This window comes from Nipponia nippon, unplaced genomic scaffold (assembly GCF_047370975.1).
Source record: "Nipponia nippon isolate SJK-2023a ecotype South Korea unplaced genomic scaffold, ASM4737097v1 scaffold_36, whole genome shotgun sequence".
Taxonomy (NCBI): domain Eukaryota; kingdom Metazoa; phylum Chordata; class Aves; order Pelecaniformes; family Threskiornithidae; genus Nipponia; species Nipponia nippon.
The window spans coordinates 1101188-1121575 of NW_028262354.1; the positions used below are offsets into that span (position 1 = coordinate 1101188).

The 20388-nt window shown below is 54.6% G+C and overlaps 1 protein-coding gene across 5 annotated transcripts in view; it reads right to left on the reverse strand.

Moving 5' to 3' along the window:
* Positions 1 to 19551, reverse strand: part of OTUD7B (OTU deubiquitinase 7B) — a 37943-nt gene extending 18392 nt beyond the window's left edge. For 4 of the 5 annotated variants that reach the window (XR_015707830.1, XR_015707829.1, XR_015707831.1 and 1 more), the window contains exons 1-3: positions 19410 to 19547; positions 4568 to 4716; positions 157 to 327 (exon numbers count right to left, since the gene is read on the reverse strand). Coding sequence is in view for 2 of the 5 variants with exons in the window: in XM_087772134.1 (XP_087628260.1) it covers positions 157 to 327; positions 4568 to 4640 (244 nt within the window). In the remaining 3 variants the exon portion in view is untranslated. Of the gene's footprint in view, positions 1 to 156; positions 328 to 4567; positions 4717 to 19409 lie in introns of all 5 variants that reach the window. The other variant, XM_087772135.1, reaches the window with a different exon arrangement.
* Positions 19552 to 20388: the final 837 nt, after the last annotated feature.

Genomic DNA, 20388 nt, shown 5'->3' on the forward strand with positions numbered 1-20388 from the left:
GCAATTATCAAATCGCTGCCTTCAGCTCGCACTTTTTGGTTGCGAGCGGCTGGATTGCTCCAGCACATCAACATTTCAGGCAGCAGAAAGAAAGATTTAATCGATCCGTATCATTTTTGTGACTCGGCTCTCTGGAAGCCACCGGGTGACACTGACCTTGCACAATATCATCCTGCCGCTGGAGCGGTGGTCGCCCGGGACGGGCTGCCTCTTTTTCGGGGGGTTTATAGTTGCGTCCTTCGTTGAAGGAATGGGGCAGGTTGCCGGCATGCACTTGCCTTAGCTGTTCAAAGTCGCTCAGGGCTGCGCTCAGATCCCAGTTCTTGCCTGGATGGGAAGGTATCGATAGTGGTCACCATCACGTGAGAAAGAAATCAAATCAGTTCCTAAAACATCCATGCTAGAAACTAAAAATAGTGCAGTTTATCACGAAGCATGAAGGCATGTCTCGCAGAAACAAGGAGGAAAGCAGGGTGCAGCACCACTCGTTCATTCGCATTTCTGGAAGAGAGATAGCCGTGAACCTGAAGTGCCCAGAAAGCGTTGGCTCTGCTGCCACGGGGAGCGCGGGTGGTTTACACCTCGCGCGTGCGGGGACACATCCAGAGCTTAGAGGGAGCTACTGCTCTTGGATGCTGGACATCTGCAAAACCCAAAGAAAAGTCCAAAGACCTCAAATTTTCATAGAATCACAGAATCACAGAATGGTTTGGGATGGAAGGGACCTCCAAAGGCCACCCAGTCCATCCCCCTGCCCTGAGCTGGGATGTCTTCACCCAGACGGGGCTGCTCGGAGCCCCCTCCAGCCTGGCCTTGACCGTCTCCAGGGACGGGGCACCCACCGCCTCTCTGGGCACCCGGGCCAGCGTCTTGCCACCCTCAGCATAAAAAATTTCCTCCTTATATCTTGTCTGAGACATAATTTTGCCAGAACAAGATTCCTGGCTGTAAAATGAAGGGCAGGGTCACTATAACAGCACACGCTGAGCACAGAGCACGGGACCGGAGTAAAATAAACATCATTTTGCCCTTAGGAAAGGGAAACGGAAGGTCGGGCTGTGTCACATCCACCAACATCTATATAAACCTAACGGCAAATTGCTTTAAGTCACACCGAGCGCTTTGGTTTACGACTCTCCAACCGCGGTGGAGATAATCCGTCGCGATGCAGGCACCGCTTTGCTGACAGAGTCAACAGCCTCCAGCTCTCCTCACCCCCCATCATCGCAGGACAACGCTTGAGCAAAACCAGGCAACTTTAACAGCTGATGATCTGTAACACGACTTTTTAAACCTCTGTGCACGCTTTAAGAGACAGCCACCCCATTCTTTTCGACCTGACACCCAAAACACAGAAGCGAGCAAGGTGCCAGCCGGGCTAGGCAGTATCCAGAAGACTTTTCAGCAGGCTCACGTCATTACTGGCCAGATAAATTATTCAGCAAAACAGCCTGGACCTCGTGGAGTTGAGCGAACCCTTAAAGCAGTTCCGTTTCCCTTTCACACTACCCAGCAAGCTGCAAGAACACAATATATATTAATACTCCCAAGTCCTTCAGCATGCAATAAACTGACCTTTTACAAGCCACTGCCTTCCAAAGGCAAGAACACGCAGCAAAACCAAAGATCTACCATACGGCTTACATTTGGGGAAATTGTGATTTTTTTTTTTTTTTTTTTTATGAACACTGTTAATCTAGGCTCTTAAATTAGCAAGTTAGCAGACACTGCAGAAAGCAAGCCAACTTTATATATAGCAACTCCACTACAGGAAAGATATAAACCGCCAATTGGTTTATATGATAGCTCATGGACAATAAAAGAAGTCATTACGTCCAATTCCCTGAAGAAAATACACTTCTCAAGTATTTAAATTCTTTTGAGAGAGGTAATTTGCAGCATTTAATGATTGACTCCAAACGGAAAGTTATTTTAAGCTTTACCTTTTGAGTCAAGGGGATTTTTTTTTGCCCTCCCCCATGAAATAATGAATCAGTAGCAAGGAATGAGAATGACTCGTCAGATTAAAACTGAATTTGCTGCCACATCGCTATTTGCTTTAACGTGTCAGGGACAGGAGGACACGCTAGCGGCACCGACCCGCGGCGGCTGCGTTTCCCAACCACCCGCACCAGCGGCCACTTCAGAGATTGAGAAAAATGAACTTTGGAAACTCTACGTGAAACGACGGCAGCTGAGAGGACTCACAAATCCCAGCATTACGAGAGAACCCAGCCATCTGCGAGCCCCTGGAAAGGGTGCCTTTGATGGACTCGGCACCACGGTGCTTTTTGGCAAACAGGAGCGTGGTGGTTAGAGGCATTCAGGGCAACTTTTGCACAGAGCGGGTTTTGCTGGTGCCTGGATGATAAAGGGGAGGCTCCCTCCTCCGGCAGGAAAACCGGCGTCCCCCGGGTCACCACGAGCCAGAAGTTCAACCACAGAGACACCCGGAGCCCAACTTCTCATTGCCGGAACGTGGGACGATTTCAAAGAGCAGAACCTAAATAATTTTGCCAGTCACGATGTCCCCTTCTCCCCCGGTTCTTCGGCTTTGTGTGCGTTCGTACGCTGAAACCCGTTGCTGTCGAGGCGATGGGCTTCCCGCAGTGCCGGAGGGCAGAACGACGGAGAAGACCACCACTCAGGAGACCTGCCCTTGCCACCCGACCGGCTTCGCTTGACACGTGCGCGAAACTCAACGCGCAGACAGAAAACAGGACTTAAATTGCTCCTATCGCCCTCAAACTTCACATCTGACTAATTCACTTTATACCTCTGCTTTATCTGACTGCTTTCGCTAATACCCACCCGAAAAAGGAAAAAAAAAAAAAAAAAAAAAAAAAAAAAATCGCTGTGTTTTCCCTCATTTCCACCCCTGGCGTCGTCAACTCCACCGAGGCTGCAGAAGAAACAGCAGCGACTCAGCGGCACGGCATGAAAAGGAGCTAAAACTACCGTTGTCAAAATAAATCAACCCATGTGCCAAGCGGGAGAGGGAGAGTTTGAAGGAATATCTGCTTTAACCTTTCCTGTCGCAGGCCTAAATATTTCTTCCGAAAGATAACATTAGAGATCCTGACACGAAACAAAGCAACCTAAACCCAAAAACCAGCACATAAACACACCACGAAACCCACAACTCGCCAGACTTCCGCCGAGACGACGCTCGGCTGTCAAAATTAAAGGCTGAAGCCCTGAACCCGGCAGAGCTAATGGGAGTTTTGGCGAGGAAAAAGCTACGAATCGCTGCTGCGAGGGCCGAGGAGAGCCAGAGCCAAGCAGGTGGAGCAAACTGCCTAAAGACACAGATTACAGCCGCAATTTCAGGGCTTTGAATTCATTACTGCCAGCGCACCCGGAGCGGCAGCAGCCGGGGAGCTGGCGCGGAGGCCGTAGGAGCATCAGGTAGCCCCGGGTTCAAGCAATAACAAAAATGACCCGTATTATACGAGAAAAGGGATGATAGCGAGGAACACAGCAAGTATGGTCTTGCGTTGTAATTACAGATTGGTTAATTAGGTACAAACCACCCCGCTTCTCACGCAATGTTTCTGTCCTCCAGCATTACAACAGATGCCAGCATTTACTCCCCGTCCTTTTGTCGACATTAACCCAACGGCAACACTCGCGAGCAAGCTTACAGCCCCAAAATTCAGAGCTGGCATCCTTTCTCCTCTACCCTTCCCATTGCTCTAAGCGCAGGGTGAAAAAAATTACCTGCAGCCTTCAACTAAAGGCGATCGCTAACGAGCAGCTTCCCCATCTGAGGGGGTTTTTGAGAAAGGCAACCTTACACTATATTTTTAGGGCAAATCTACGTGCTCTTTTAAGTACATAGAGCCCTAGAAAGCTGCCAGCGCGGCGTGCCGAGGCTCTCGAGGGCTGGCGCGCCCGTTTAAAAGCAAACTGATCGCAGCTGATGTTTGCGTTCAACTCCTGAGCCCCCCAGTGCTCTCCATCACCCTAAACCGCCCGCTCCTGTTGGGTAGGCAGGCTCCCACGCCGGGTGCGGAGGGGGCTGTAAGGGGGTGCGCTGCCAGGAGAGGTCACCGGCACCGACAAAACAGCAATTTGGATCGGCATAATCAAACCACCTTCACAAGCAGAACAAGATATACCAGTAAAAGCACGGCTTTGCCTATATAATTACCCCTATACTGCTTTCCAAACGCAGGCAGCCTTCACCTAGTGCTATCCCTTCAACCCCTTTGAAGGCATCGCTGCTATAAAGAAAAAAAATCCTGAAGTTTTGCTGCTCGCGGTGAACGCCACGCGCGAACGGAGAGGATGAACGAAGGGAAACCGCGCTCCCGGTCGACGCGTTTCTCCTTCCCAACGTTTGAAATTCATTATCCGATGGACGCGTAACAAGAAACCGAGGCAGAATTTCACCAGCCGCGCCGCCGAGGGCACGATTTCAATCTCTCCGGCTTCGCGCTCGCCTACCCCCAGCCCCGGGGTCTGGCCAGCAGCTCCCTGCCCCTCTTGCAACGCCTTTTTTCCTACCAGCCCCCCGTCAGCCACCGCCTGCCTCTTCCCTTCTTTTATTCCCAATTTTATTTACCTTCCAGCAGGTCTCGGGCCAGTCCTGGCTCGGCCCCCGTTGAGCGAACAAAATCCGACAGGACGATGTCCATAGCCGAGGTCTTGCGCTCATGGATTCCTCCTGGCAGCTGGGGTCGGCGGCGCCCGGATCAGCACCTCGGCATCAATCTAGGAACGAGACCAACAACGCGCGCAGCTCGCATTACAAAGTATAAAATAATTAGCCCGGCCAGGCAGCCTCCGAGCTGGCCGGGAACTACCTGAGAGTAGGTGCCAAGGGGGGAAAATAAACCTCCCCCGATAAAATTAGTTGTGCTTTGCGCCTGGTGTTTAACTAATTGATAATTGGGAGAAAAAAATACAAGTTTTGCTGCTTTCTCCCCGCAGGTGAACGGGCCGTAACGACTCCGCTAACGAGGGGCACGCCAAGGGCTCAGCAAGCTCAGGAAAACGAGAAAAATCAATTCTCGTTTCAGAGGCGGCGGAGCTTTTCTTTCCAAAATCACGGCCAAGGAGCTGGGAGAACCAGCGAGTTTGGTAGCAGCAAGAAAGCAGAAAGTTTCTGTTCTACATCTGCAGAGGGTTCAGCATCCCTGCCCTCCCCGGCAGGCGGTCCCCCTCCTGCTTGCACACGAGGGAAATAAAAGCAAGACCGAAACGCTGTAATTAGTAGATGTTGCCTATGCAAAACCAAACAAAAAGCCCCTTTCAGGCAAAACAAACAAAAAAAAAACAACCTCAAAACAATTCCTCTTCTTGCAGGAAAAAAAAAAAAAAAAAAAAAAAGCACCAGCCCGGATCTCCTTCCCAGAAGGGAACAAAACCAGCCCGTCCGAAGGTATGTTACGTAAATGTTAAGTCCTAAGATTCAGAGAGGTGTGTGCTCTTGCTGTGCATTCAAAATCCTGATTTTCTGCATTCCTCGAGGCAGAAACGGAGAGCCGCGCACACCCGCAGGAGCTCGGACCGGGCACACAGCTCCGCGGGGATTTATTTTGCAGTTCAAGGGTTATGGTAAAAATTCTACCGTCAAGGAAGAGAAACCGCTGGGAAAAACAGTCATCCTGAGCTGAAAGTCTGGCACGCGAAGAAGAGGGGAAAAAATTCGTACGGCTGGTTGAGGGAGGCCTTGCCGTATTGAGAGCAGGATAGGGAATCTCAGCGTTACGTGGGAGACGAACAAACCTGTTCGTTTGTTTGCCCGGTGCCTTAAAAACGTCTCCTTTCAGGATTATTCCTAAAGATGGGCAAAACTCCCCAATGGCACGCAACTCCCAAACCCCGAGAGCAGCAAGTTAAACATCCACGCTTTAATCTGGAATTTCCTGGCTTTGTTGGTTAAATACCGTTCTTATTATCTTCCACGCTCGCTAATCGTACGCTTATTAACTTCGGGCACACGGAAAAACGACTTAATATTCTTTTATCACCGGAGCAATCTCGGGGCTGTTGTCGGCTGAAGGCAATCCTAAACCCGAGCGCATTCAGACAGCGAAATTTGGCAGGGGATTTCTTCCTCTTGCCCCACCGACGATGCAGGGAACATCCCTAACCAGGAGCCAGGCGTTTGTATCCTCTAACCACCGGCAAGAGCTATAGAAACAGCAAATAGCTTCTCAACGAAAACTCACTGCCATAAGAGATAACTTCCTTCTGGTGGGTTCGGCATTTAAAAAAAAATTAAGCGTGCGCAGCAAAGCGCGGCTTTTGGGGAGGAAAAGAGCAGCAGCACAGCCCACACCCGCTAACGGATGGCATTTGCAGTTACCCAGCAAACTCCCGCGCGCTCAAAAATGTCAGGCAAAACACAGATGGAAAACTCCGGGTCCGACGACACGGCGATGAACCGTTAGAGAGATTTATCGCCGGGGTTCAAGCAAGGAACGTTCGCTCCCTCTGGGTTTAGTTTTTAGTTATTCTTTTCTTTCCCGTGCAAGGGAAACGCTCTCTCCTCTTCCCTCCCTCCATAACAGGTAGGAAATCCAAGCCCAGAGAGATCTGCAACCGCAAATATATCATCCAGCAAAGGCTGCAGGCGTCAAGCACGCCCAGATACCCTCCGTAAGCGTGTGCATATCCGTGGGCAGGCGCGATGCTCTCACGGTCGCTTCCAGTGCTGGGTATAATCCATAAGCGAGCTTTCCCGTTCCATCGCCAATAGAAACGTGCTAAAGAAACCGTATTTAGGACTACAAACCAGCCATTTCCACGATCTCTGCGATGCTGACAGTTCCTTGCAGGACACACCAGCAGGAATTAAGCAAATTAAATGGTGAATAGCCACGATTTCATCTTCCCGCACAACAGCCTCTCCTCTCCGCGTGGTGGCCGGCATCGCCATCGCAGGAACTTCACCCCAAAACCCGCCGGGTACCAGCTTTCCTCCGATATTTAATGGGAATACGCAACAAAAACAGGACTAAGAAAACACGTTGCCTGAAGATATTGGAGGAGCATCCCCAATGCATCCGACGTGGATGGAAAGCCCCTGATGCCAAGCGCCTCGCCTTTCATATTTTAGATTTTTGGGATGAATTTGCACGTTTAGCAAAGTGGTTTATCAGATTTTTATTATACAGCTTTGTTACAAATCTGAAATACTGAAGAAAGCCATCGTATCCCATGTTACGGGGTTTTTCCCTTATCAGCGCCCATTCCTTTCAGCTATTGAGAAATACTTCATAACCAGTACTTAGCAAGGAAACGCTACTTTCCAAATATTTACATTTTAAGCTATTCCAGGGGGAAAAACAATAAAAATACCCTCGAGCGCAATGCTGCGTGCACCCGAAGCTTTTGCTGTTTAAAGGCTGTGCGCAAAGCACCAGCCGAATTTCGAGGGTCCTGCCTCCCGCTGCCATCCACCGCCCTCGCGCAGAAAGGACGGCGTCCAAACTTCCCTCTTTCCAGCAGCACAGAGCCAAAACCCAATTGCCTCAATTTGCAAAGACTTTAATTAGACCGATTCCCCGCACGCTGCCTGGCTACGGGGGGGAAGCGCCCAGAAAGACCAGCGAGGCGGGCTTCCGAAGACGCCGCTATCCCTAAATTCCTTTAGCTTTCCCTTTTTTTTTATTTTTTTTCCATCTTTTTTGAGATGTTTGCAAGTCTTGCACATCCCTCGAAGCTTTTCTCATTTAAGTCCCCCACCGGGCTGCTGAGCAGTAGCCACTGAGGTAAGGTTTTAGAAACCCAGCGTGTTTTCCTTAATTGTATTTTCAGGTACAAAAAGGAGTCGAGAATACCCATCTCCGAGCTCCTCAGATAATGAAAATCTTGATACGAGCGGGGGAAAATGACAGCGTGGAGCACACCGAGCTCTGGACTCACGGAGAGGCGACGGCCGGCTCGCGCAGACCGGGATCGGCGAGGCTTCATCATCGACTCCGAATTAAAACACACTCTTCAGAGCTTCAAAACAGTTTAAAACAGTGGGCAGGAACGCTTGGCAGCAATCCTCCCGCGGTGGTAAGGTCTTATCAGCTCCTTCCCATCGTTTTTCTGGTGAGAAGCAAGACTTCCTTGCTGCTTTTGGCACGAATATCGCACCGCAGCCCAAATCACAACTGCTGCTCTCGCAGGCACCGTGGGGCGAACGCTTTGTGGACGGCTTTCCAGGACCGAAGCCATCACCTATTACGAGCAACCCCGAAGGCGATCCACCTGCGGCATCTTGGCAGTATGTGTTCAGTATTTTATCTAAGAAAAAATGGCAACTAATTCACCGGGGAGCTGTCACGCTTCCCTCGCTGAGGTTTTCAAAACTTGGAAGAAAAAAAACCAAACCACTCCACCCCCCAAAAAACCCATCCACACACCTTTATTTGCACAATCCAATATTGATATCGCGCCTCGAGAGCTGGGGATGCAAAGGCAGCTCTGCTCTGTAAATCCGGAGGATTTACATCTCTCTTCAGCCTCACGCAAACGAGGTTTCTCAAAAATCTGCATAGAGGACCGAAATAGATGCCTGGGGAAGAAGAGTGCCTCCTCCACAGCGAAATCTGGGAAAAGAGATTCCCATTTGAACAACCACGCGGCTGGGAAGCGCGCAATTGCGCGTTGTTATTTGCGCCCCGTCAGTAACACCGTTTCGCGCGGCCGGCGTCGAGCAGCAGCGCAGCAGCGGGCGTTCACGCAGCACCCAGCACATCGGGGGGGAATGCTGCAAAATATACACCCAGCCACGTCGCCAGATTCCCGACGGACAGAAATTATCCCATTTCAGCCATCTCCCCGCAAACAAACAGGAGAAGCGAGACCGAGGGACGCAGCACATTCACTCCCTCTCCCTCCCGTTCAGCTCTACCTTAAAATATGGAGAAAAAAAAAAAAAAGATAAATCACTTGCAAGGGAATAAACCATTTGATGGAAGCGCTGCTTTGGTTGCTGCGGAACGTGGGTTTTCGGGCTTCAGGTCCTTAGTTGTAATCCTAATTTTCTTGGCATCGTACCCAGTTACCTCCTTCCAGCTCGCTCCCCCTCAGAGCTGTTCTGCAACTTCGTTATCTCCTTACATCCTTCATGCTTTCTCTCCCGTGGTTCGCGGCCACTCCGATCTCGCCGTTGAGCCTCCGAGCTGGTGGGAGGTTGAACGCTTTGACGAAACACCGCAGACGAGGATTATCCATCTCGTCGCAGCCTCCTACGAGGACCTGCCCTCCTCTAGGAACGGTAGAGCATTAAATTCGCTGAAGACTTTCATCCCGACTGCTTTTGGCCAAAGTTTTTGAAAACGTGAGAGTTTATTAGCCCCTCTTTCGCTGATGGATTTCGCGGCTTCCCAGACGTCGCGGCGTGCTTTGGTGAAAAACTGGCAAACCCCAGGGAGAACAAACTCAAAACCAAAGCAAGAGGCAGTGCAAGGAAGCTAAATTGAAAATACAACCAGAAGAAGCCAAAGAAGGTAGAAGAGTCCAAAGGGGAAAAGCTCAAGAGAAAACAAACCTTCTCCTGGCATCGGCAGCAGCACCAGCGGCTCGGAAGGAGAATTCCACCGAGTACGTACCGGCCCAGCCCCAGCCCGCTGACAACGGTGTCAATATTGTCTTTGAACCGTGCGTGACGCCTCGTTTAGAAGCCACAATGTCCCAGACTGCCAGGAATCCTCCGAGCCCGACGCCTCTTCTGCCGTGACGCAAGCGCTCAGCTATGCGGGCGAAACACGAGGGACCGGAGCGGGAGTCGTGCCGCTCGCTTCTGGTGCCTCCTGATTAAAATAAAACCCCCTACGTTCGAGGCAAACACTGGCATCTTTCAGCTCTCGGCATGACGCTTCTCCCCAGAATTTGCCGTATCACCGTCCAGATAAAATTGGCGTTTCAGAGGGTTGACCTTTCTCCTCCCTCGTCCCAAGTACCAGCACCCGTGCCCTCTTCATACACCCCCAATCTCTCGCCAAGTGCCATAAAGATAAGAAATCAGGTAAAAGCTCAGCGTGGAACCCACATTCACCCTATTTTCCATTCTCCTTTTCCTTTAGGAACACAGACGCTTTGAACACGAGCTCCAGACATCGCCGTCAGCGGGCCACCAGCAGCATCTTCAGCACATCTGCAACCTCAGCTCTCCTAAAAGCCGCTCGTTTTAAGGATGCTCCCGTCTCCAGGAGCCTCTTTACGACGTCGTCTTACAACTCCGTCGGATGCGTCACGCAGGCACGGGGTAACGTCAGCACTGCCTGAGAAGCCAGGTACTTTCAGAGCAGCTTGGCCTAACTCCGGGCACGGGGCATCATCGGGAACCTCATTTCAGAAGCAGCTCCCTCCCAACACAATTCTCCGAGTGCCCGCATGGATAGAAATGCCTTTATTAGGAGAAGCGGAAAAACCACCTACCCCATAGGGATGTCACAATATTTAGTTAGCTAATGCTTGTAAAATGCTATAAAAAGCTTAATTAAGCCTCGCCCTTATGAGACACGGGAAGGATTCGCAGGCTTGCTTCGGAGGCAGGAGACAGGCGAGCGCTAGGCAGCAAAACCCCGAGCCTGGGAAGCGTTCCCGCCTCCCAGCCAGGGCATCGCTGGACGTTTCAGAGTTAATCTCGGGGAAAGCCCCAGAAAAACTGCAAGTGCACTCGCCTCATAGTCAGAGGCAAAGATTCTGGCCAGTATTTTAAACGTTCATCTGCAAAAGAGCACGACACTCAAATCTAATAAATAATAACCTCGTAATGCACAGGACCGGATTCTTGCATGACCGACTGCCAGCTACGGGACCAAACCCCCTCCATCAAGGGCCTCCTCAGCTTCTGCTATCAAAGCTTATAAAAGCGATTTACGACCCGATCGGGTCAGGCGGAAAGGTGTGGATTTACTGCTGCCTGCAGTCACTTCTCCATGATAAGGCAGGAGTTTAGAAGGCAAGGACCGCTCAGCGCTACCACCCCATGGAAACACGCTGGGCGCATCGGTACGGGTGCCAGGGCGGCCCGCGGCGATGGCAGCTCCATCTGCCCCGAAATCGGCTGGTCGGCGGTGGCCGTCGCTGCTCCCAGCGCCCATCAGCCTCTGCAAGAAGTCACCATCCCCTGCATCGGTCACCGGAGCCGGCGGCACGAGCAGCCCCGCTCACCCGCAGGGAGCGCGACTCGGGCTGCTAATTAACGGGATTTAAACACCCATGGCCGACGTTGCCCGAAGGGAGGGCTCCCGCCAGCCGGTCCCCGGGGAGATCTGCGGGAACAACCACCCCGGCACCGGGGCGAAGCCTTTATCTGCGCAGCCGGTCGCAGGCTGAGCTTCCACCCCAGCTCGCACGGGGCAAGCGGCAAGGGCGTCCCGCTCGTCCGCGCCGACAAGCTCCGAAATAAGCCTGAATTTAAATCCAACAGAATTAGTCGATCGCATCTCTGAAGGCCGCATTCAGAAGCGTATTAATTCAGTTTTAACTGCTCTCCTCCCCTTGATTTTTAAAGATTCACAAGAACTCAAGGTACGATGCCTTTCTGCCTGCGCTGGTCTTAAATAACGCAGGCTCAAAACAAAGCTAAAAGGTTATTCAACAAATTCCTCTCCACCTTGAGGTGTTTCTAAAACATAAAAGCCACAGGGTGTTGCTTAAATCAACACAAGCAAGGAGGAGAGGAGAGGAACGGCTCGCGAGCTCCCAGCCCCTCTCCTGCCACGCGCGGGGATCTCGGGCCGGAGCAGCGCGGTGCCCCGCCGGACCCGGAGGGGTTTTGCAGGACTGCCAGCAAATGGTTTCAGGCTGATTCACTGGGTCTTCTGGGTTTGTTTTGTTTTTTTTTTAATTGTTCCGTCCAGAAAGCGTGACTGAGTTCATTGCTGCTGGAAATACTTCACCCCGTTTCGCCGTCATGTCTGAACATGCCGTCATACTTGCGAAGCGCGGTCCTCTCCGAGCTGCGGAAGGAGGGAGCCGTCAGCAGTCAGCTAACGAAGGAGACGACTCCCCTGCGAGAGAACCTTTGCTGCAGACAACACGAGGTTGACAACGCTGGGCTAACCCTCCCGGTCAGCTTACGGCGACGCACCGAGCTCTGCCTCCGACAAACTCTTCCCGTGTCTCTGCTTGGCACCACACCACACCAGCTGCTTTATCAGTTGCGTGCAAATACGAGAAGAAAGCACAGAAAACACAAGTTTTCGACTGTACGCGCAACACCCCTGATAAGAGCCTTCTGGATTACAAATATTTAGGAGCCTGCATCGTTCTGCTTGTTTCTACAGTAAGACTGCCCTGGTTTCTGAAAGCCAATCTTATCAAAACCAGCAACAGAGCGTGAAATCTTCAGTTCTGGCACAAAAGCAGGTCGAACAGAAAAAGAAGCGAAACTCAGTCTTTATTTATTTATTTATTTTAAACCAGACTCGGAAGAGCTGCCTGGTGAGAGACGCGCCGGTGCTGCCCCGCCAAACCCCCGAGTCCCGGCGGACATCGAGACCCGAAGCCACCGGCGCAGGACCGGGCGCCCGCCGCGGGCTCAAACGAAGGCAGAAGCGGGTGTCCGCGCCCCTTCAGCCCTCGGGCATCGCTCCCCGCGCGCCGGGCAGCCGGACACAGCAACCAAAACTATATTAGGAAACTTTACAGTTTCAGCCCAAGGAAAACGTTTCCTTTTGCGTCAAAAGCCCACGTGCAACCTCTCTTGTTTTTAAACTCCAGCTTTTAAGTCAACATCGTAACAGACATCAGCAACCGAAGAGGACTTTCATCTTCAAGTGCATTTAAATACTCCCTCTGCACCGCATGTATTCTGATTTTAGACAGAGCTTGGGCTGGGAAGCTGTGTTTCCCAGCCTAGTTACTGAAAAATCTCTTTTGTTAAGATGAGGGCACGGCGCTGTCGCAGCGCAGGGGCGGCAGGCGGCCGCCGGGCCGGGGTACGTTTGCTAAGGAGGAGCACGAGGAAAGGGTGGGCCAGGCGGGACCAGACCAGCGCGGCCCGGGGGCCTCCGAGAGCCAGAAGCCAAGCAATCCATAGGACAAGTTCATGCCATCGGTGATTTTAACACACAAAACCACACCAGTAACAAAGTCTTACACCACGACGCCCTAACTTTTGCTGGCTGCCCGCCCACGGACGACACACCGGATTTTATTACGTTACCCGTAGGCTTCTCCGCTGCTTCTGCCCGGGATTTTTAGCAACGTATCGACGTGCTCTTCCCCACCCCGGCAGCTCGCGGCGGGGCCCGAGCACGGCGATGTTTCCAATGGAGCAACGCGGTGGTGAGATTACACCGAGCCCTGAGTCACACCTAGCTCTGGACTATAATAAGCGTGATCCTTACACAAACAGTATTTCTTGCTCGGTCACCACACCCATAAAAACAGCGAGTGAAAGCCGTGCATCCCCGAGCGCCGTCAGGATGCCTCCACCTATCGCTAATTCAGACCTTCATCCTTCCAGGCGGTGACACGACACGGGACAAGACCCTCTCTGGTTTTGCCTCTTCCAGAAAGGGGCAGCGAGGAAAAAGCCGGGTCCGGTTCATCTCTACGTCAGTCTGCAAAACCTTCGTAACGGAAATTAAAGCACTTAATACCAAGCGCCTGTCTAAAACAAGAGTAAAGTCAGGAAAAATACACAGAAGCAAAGCGACTCGCAGCCGCCTCGCTGCCCGCGCCCTCTCCGCAGGGTAACAGGCCACCAAAACGCCATCTGCCAGGCGCGGTACGACCTCGCCAGAAGCAAAGCCGGGGAGGTGCAGAGCACCCCGCTCCTCCGGGGCGGCCTGCGGAGACCGCAGCACCGCGCTCCGGCCCTAACTCCGTCAGGCAAATTAAAAGAGATCGAGGGAAAAAATAAAAAGGAAGCAAGGTAAAACAATTAAAGGTACCTCAGCTTCATCACTTCTGTCTTCCAGGGCACGATGGGGGGGGAACAACAACAACAACAACAAACCCCATCAAGCAGATTTAACCAAATAAGCATTGCACCAGAAACACACACAATCCGCAGAACAGGAAAGATGGACTATTGGTTCCAGGATGATAATTTTGAGGGGCTCTAATTTTCTTATTTTGTTAAAATTTCAACCCGTGCTGAGAACACGTACTTCAGAAAAAGAAAAAAAAAATATTTTTAAGGGCTAAATGTCAAAGCTAAGCATGAAACACGATGTGAAACTCCTGCACTGTAGGCAGCCTTTGCTACTTTTAAAAAGGTATTTCCAGGAGTATTTTAGGAGCACAAAACTACGCCGCCTCTTCCCTAGATTCGCCACGTGATTTTTTTGACGGGCAGGACCCCACGCCAGGACGCCGGCTCCGGTCCCAGCGGCACAAAGTCAGCGCACGACCTTGGCCAGGCGCCTCCGCCACGTCCCAGCCCCAGAAGGGCCAAGAGGAGCCCCCACGCCGGGCCCTCCGAAGCCCCCGGCTACCTGCAGACGAGACCCAAGGCAGGAGGTGCCAAAATCCATGGGAGATCTAGGCTTTGCCAGACGCAGCCAGCAGCTTTTTGCTCCCCACCGGCACTCACCCGCTTTGCTTTGCAAAGCTGCGCCAGAAGGAAGCTCCCGCGAGCGATGCACAAAACGTATCGAACCCCTACACCAAAAACCCACCCAAAAACCTGCAAGGAGCAGCCCTTACGTCTAACGCAGAGGGGAATGTGCCAGGCTCGCTCTCCCCGCAGACCCATACGCAAACCTTGCCCCAACGACAGGTTCGTGGTGCAACCCGGAGGTGAGATGGGCGAGACCGCGGCGCCGTGAGCGGCCCCGCACCTGAGCTGACCAAGCCCTGCTCTTTACTTAATGAGCCTTATCAGAAAAGCTACGAGCAAAATAAGCTACTCACATGGCTCGAGCAAGACCTGAAGGTCCTCGAGGGAGGTTCCTCGCTTTCTCCTCCTTCCCACGAGCGCGGGGCGCTGCCTCCGTCCCAGCCCACATCCCTGACCTGACGCCGGCAGGTTACCTAACGCGCGCGAGAACAGCCGAAACACAGAGCCGGGATTAGCGATGCTGCGCTGGACCTGACCTGACCTAATACTTTATTATAGTCACTAAGCTCCGACTAGGTGCTGTACGAGACGGGATACGGACCACGCAGCTCCCGCTGCATCGAGGGCAAAAATCAAACCGGCAGATCATCATCGAACCTCCGTTCGGCCCAGCAAAATACTTATTCCCCGTGAAAAGGAAGGTGCGAGCTCGCCAGCTCCTTCAGCCCAAAGAAAGGGCGCTGTGGACGCAAAAAGGAAGCCAGTCCACAAGGCAAAAAGAGGAATATTTGTAAATAGCCGCGACGAGCAGCCCGCGGCCGGGCTGGACGCAGCGCTGAGGTCGCAGGGCTACAGCATCTCGGGTTCGGTACAAGTAGCTCTTCAGCGAGATTTACCGTCCTGTGCAAGCCTGCCCTCGGAAGCCTCCGGCAGATTTCTGGCAGGAGCCGGGCTGCTGCAGGACAGCACGCCGTCCCCGCAAACGGAGCCTCTCCAGCAGGGAAAAGGCGTGTTTAAAAATACGCTGTTGCTCAAGAGTCGGAGCACGAGAAAAGCAGCAGTTAAGCAAGAGCGGCAGTGAAAGTTTATAAAAACGTGACGATTTTCATATGCTTAACTGTTTGTAAATAAAAACTTTACCCTGTTTTCCAGATTACAGCTACCTGCTTCCCTTTGCTCCGAATACAACCACGCTCATTTCAACACCCAGATTATTCTGAACGCTGGGTTGAAGAAACATCGGCAGCGGCACAGGAGCGAAGCCTCAAAGCCGTACAAAAGCCGAACAGTCTCCAACACAAACGCAGCAGCTTCCTTACGTCCGAGGCTCTACCCACATCATCGTCACCATCACCACTCTTATTTATCAATTCCTGAAAAGTGCAAACCTCCTCGAAAGAGGAAAAATTACAAACCTCAACTTTCCGTTTCAGAAAGGCCCTGAAGGCAAAACAACGGCTCAAACCCTGACGCGGATTGTGTATTACGTTAAAAAAAAAAGCATCATCGGTGCAATAATTAGTCAGGATGATTATCGAGCAAGCATGGTCTAATTTTCACAGCATCCTTGCTTCCACTTTCAGCACCTTTTCACCTCTGACAGCCACCCCCGGGGGGGGACGCGGGGTCCCGTACACCCGGTCCCGGGGCAGACGCCAGGCCAGCCGGCACGGAGGCAGCAGCCAGGACCCGGGGGCGAAAGCGCGGCCGCGTTTGGGATGGAGAGCCGACGGCGAGGATCCCACCGCGGCGTAGAGTTAAGGGCTGTGACGTTCGGCCGCGAACACGCCGCCCTTCGCAGGGCCGCGGTAGCCGCCTCATCAGGACGAGGGGTGGCGGCGGCAGGAACAGAAGGCAAAGAAATCATTGCACAAAGCGGAGTTTCCTAAAATCGTCCTTCCTTACGCTGCGGCTTGATAGAGCCATTAAATCGTTTGACGAGCGCGGCAGCACCCGCTCTCAGGAGCGGGGTTACACCCTCAAGAATTATAGTAATTCCATAACAACCCGTCTTAGGCTCAATTCCCGTTTTAGCCAACTACGAGGCACGTATCTAAAATAAACACAGTTTTCTCAGCGGCTGCACACAAGGAAATTCAGTTTGAGGCACATTCACCTGCTCCAATCGGGCTGCTGCTATTTCCAGCGCAAACCCTGGTTTTGCGCGAGGCCGGCACTCGCTGTCCTCGCCGGCCTCCGGGGGGGATGCTCCTAACGAGCACCTCCGCAAACCAGGCCACGGCAGATGTCGCCACCCTACTAAGCGCCGTTTTCTCCCCGTAGTATTTTGATCCAGCGCTCTTCCTGCCGGGGAAATCTATTTTTCCGTCATTTGAAGCGGTGAGTTTAGAGTTTAACTAAAGCACCGTCAGAGCCGAGGCGCTTGTTGAGATACAGAGTGAGAGCACTTCCCCGCCACGGAGAGCGAAGTCACGTCCCGCTGCGACCGCACGGCATCAGGCGGCAGAGACTCGCCAGAAACACGGGGAACTCTCGGCGCAAAACCAAACCGACAAAAACGAAGGCACCAGAAAGACCACGGTCCTGATCTTCCGAAGTATTTGGGGGCACAACTCCTCTCCGCATCCCCTGCCTCCCTCTGTTCTCGGCAGGGATTTGCAGGCTTGATGCCCCGCACTCGCCTGCCGAGAGCCGACGAGTGTTTCTACACCTACAAACGCACTCGGAGAAAGCCCGGCTCTGCCGAGTCGCGTGCTCCTAACGCGTATCCCGACAGACGTCCCTTCCAGATGCACCAAATACAAAAGCCGTGAGCTGCCGCGCCGCCTCCCCTCCATAAGCTGATTTCTTTAGCAAGCAAAAACGCACGTTCCAGTAGTTAAACACCACATTTCTTCAAAAAACGACGCAGCGCAGATGCGCGCTGCTCGAGCTGCTGCACAACGGCTTCGCCAATACGTTTTCCACCACGAACATCCCTCGTATTTCCTGGGAAAAGAACGTTTTCCTTGCAACGCCGGGGTAACGACTCACGGTCAGCAGAAAGGAGCTCGGCCCCCGCCCCGCGCAGGTTAAAGCTGCGATGCCGCAAGTCCCTGTGCCAACTGTTTATTTTCCTTTTACGCCTACTTTAAACAGCAGCTTTTGTTCTACTGAAACTATTAATCCAAGTCTTAAAAAAAGAAAAAAAAGCCTTGCGGTGCTAATTGTATTTTAAACACCATGAAGAAAACCAGTTCCAAAGAAAAAAATTGCCACGATGCTTTAAAGTCCAACAGAGCAGCGTTAAACAGAGCTTCACGCTCTTTACATCGCCGCATATAGAACAGCGCTGCGCTGCCGGGGTCGGGAACAGCCGAGCTCTGCGCAAGGCGGGGCAGAAAGCGAACCCAAACCAGAAAGTCCGACTGCGGCGTACGAACGGGAGCGACCGCGATCAGTTGTCGCCGAGGCCCGCAAACACGCGGCGGGGTCAGGAAGAAGAAATCTGACATTGTCAGCGATCCGACGTGGAGAATTCCAGCCACCGGGTTTGACTGTTCCGGCTACGCGACTTAAGCTGACAATAACGTCTTTATTAGCCCTGCGTTTCAAAGTTGAATATCATCCCCCCGCACGCTGCGAGCGCATCGCCGCCAGCCAACGCGCTGTGTAACTCATCAGCACGTATACGGCGCCGCGCCGGCGTTAGCCCATTTTACAGACGGGTAAGCGGAGAGACATCGCGGCAGGGATGAGCGACGCTCTCCCCGCTGTCACAGGGAGCCGCTGCCGGCTCCCGGGAGGATCCGTCCCGTTACCGCGCTCCTTGCGCAAGCGACTCCCACGGCAGAGCGTCGGTGCAAAGACGTTTCCCTTAAGCATGGGATTGTCAGAGATGCTCGAGCCGGTGAGTCACCGCCAGCCTCCTCGCCCACAAGGAAACCATACGGAGTCCATGGCTCGGCAGCGAGGCAACCTGTAATTAGCCAGATGAGAAACTCCCTTTCCTCCCGAGATTAAGGACAGTAAACTCTCGGAGTTGTTTTTAAGCTCGTGCCTCGCTGTGGCACGGCCGAGCAACCCGAGCGCGAGCACGGCCTTGGCCCCGACGGTTACACGCAGACCTTCACGCCAACGCCCGGCGCGGTTAAACGGGCGCACGAAAAGAGACGACGGCTTTTCACCGGGGCGAAACCCTCGGCCGGAGGCTGGCAGCAAAGTTTGCTCCGGTTCGAACGCAAAACCGGGGACTGAGAAGCCGTAGGGATTTCCAGGCTGCAAACGGCAAATCCTAATGGGATCAGACCAGAGGGAAAGTAACCAAATCGCAACTATTTGGTCCCAAATCACCAGGAGTGAGAACGTTTCCATGACCCTGCGCCCACCGCCCCGGCCTTGCCCCTTCCTACGCCCCGTTTTAGCTTAGACCCGGCTCGGGCGCTGGACGGAGCGACCGCAGACGCCGTCCCGGCGCAGCCGTGGTCGCTCCCGTTGCAAAGCCGGGCTCCCCCTCCCCAACCCGGGGATTCACTCGAGCCGAAGTTGTTGAGATCGGCCCCACGCTGCCAGAAGCCACCGAAACCTCCGCTCCCTCCGCTTTGAGTCACCGGCTGGGGCGGCGGGGACCGGAGCGGGGCAGCCGCTGTCCCGGGGCTCCTCACAGGGCAGGAACGGGCGGGGAGGCGGGAGGAGGGCGGCCGCGGACCGGCCACGGCGGCGGGCGGGAGCCCGGCCGCCCCCGGCGCCGCTTCCCCCTCCCCGGCCCGGGGCGGCCGCAGCGGGAGCCCGCCCCGCCCGGGCGCCGCGCCGGGACCCCTGGCTCCTGGGGGCCCAGCCCCGGGCCCAGACGGGGCCTGCGGCCGCCCGGGGACCCCGCCGCTCCCTGGGGCAGCGCCGCGACCCCAGCGCCGCCCGCCGCCGCCCCAGCAGCGCCGAGGGCGCCGCAGGCCCGGCCCCGCCGAAAACTTTCCCGAGCCCGACCCCGCCGGGCGGGCGTTACCTGCGCGGGGCTCCATGGCGCCCCGGACCGGACCGGACCCGACCCGACCGCCGCCGCCGAGGCCGCGCTCCCGGAGGGGCGGGATGGGGAGGGGAGCGCGGTCCGCCGCCGCCCGGAACGCCGCGCCGCCCCCGTTCCCGCCCGGAACGCTTTGGCGGGCGCACGGAACCGCCCCGCCCCGCCCCGCCGGGCTGGGCCGAGCCAATGGCGGCCCCGCGGCGGCCACGCCCCTTCCCCGCGCGTGCGCGGGGGCGGGAGGGGGAGGGCGCCCCCTGCGGCTGGGCGGGGCCACGTCCGCGCCCCGGCGGCGGCCAGTAGCCCCCTGCCTGGGGCCAGTGGCCCCACCGCGGGGCTTGTAGCCCTTCGTGGGGCCCGTGTGGGGCCAGTACCCCCCTGCCTGGGGCCAGTGGCCACACCACGGGGCTTGATAGCCCTTCCTGGGGCCCGTGTGGGGCCAGTAACCCCCTGCCTGGGGCCAGTGGCCACACCACGGGGCTTGATAGCCCTTCCTGGGGCCTGTGTCGGGCCAGTAGCCCCTGCCTGGGGCCAGTAACCCCACCGTGGGGCTTGTAGCCCTTCCTGGGGCCTGTGTTGGGCCAGTAACCCCCTGCCTGGGGCCAGTAACCCCACCGTGGGGCTTGTAGCCCTTCCTGGGGCCTGTGTCGGGCCAGTAACCCCCTGCCTGGGGCCAGTGGCCCCACTGTGGGGCTTGTAGCCCTTTGTGTGGCCCATGTGGGGCCAGTACCCCCCTGCATGTGGCCAGTAACCCCACCGCGGGGCTTGATAGCCCTTCCCAGGGCCTGTGTGGGGCCAGTACCCCCCTGCATGTGGCCAGTGACCCCAGCGCGGGGCTTATAGCCCTTCCCGGGGCCTGTGTGGGGCCAGTACCACCTGCGTGTGGCCAGTACCCCCCTGCATGTGGCCAGTAACCCCAGCATGGGGCTTGTAGCCCTTCATGGGGCCTGTGTGGGGCTATTAC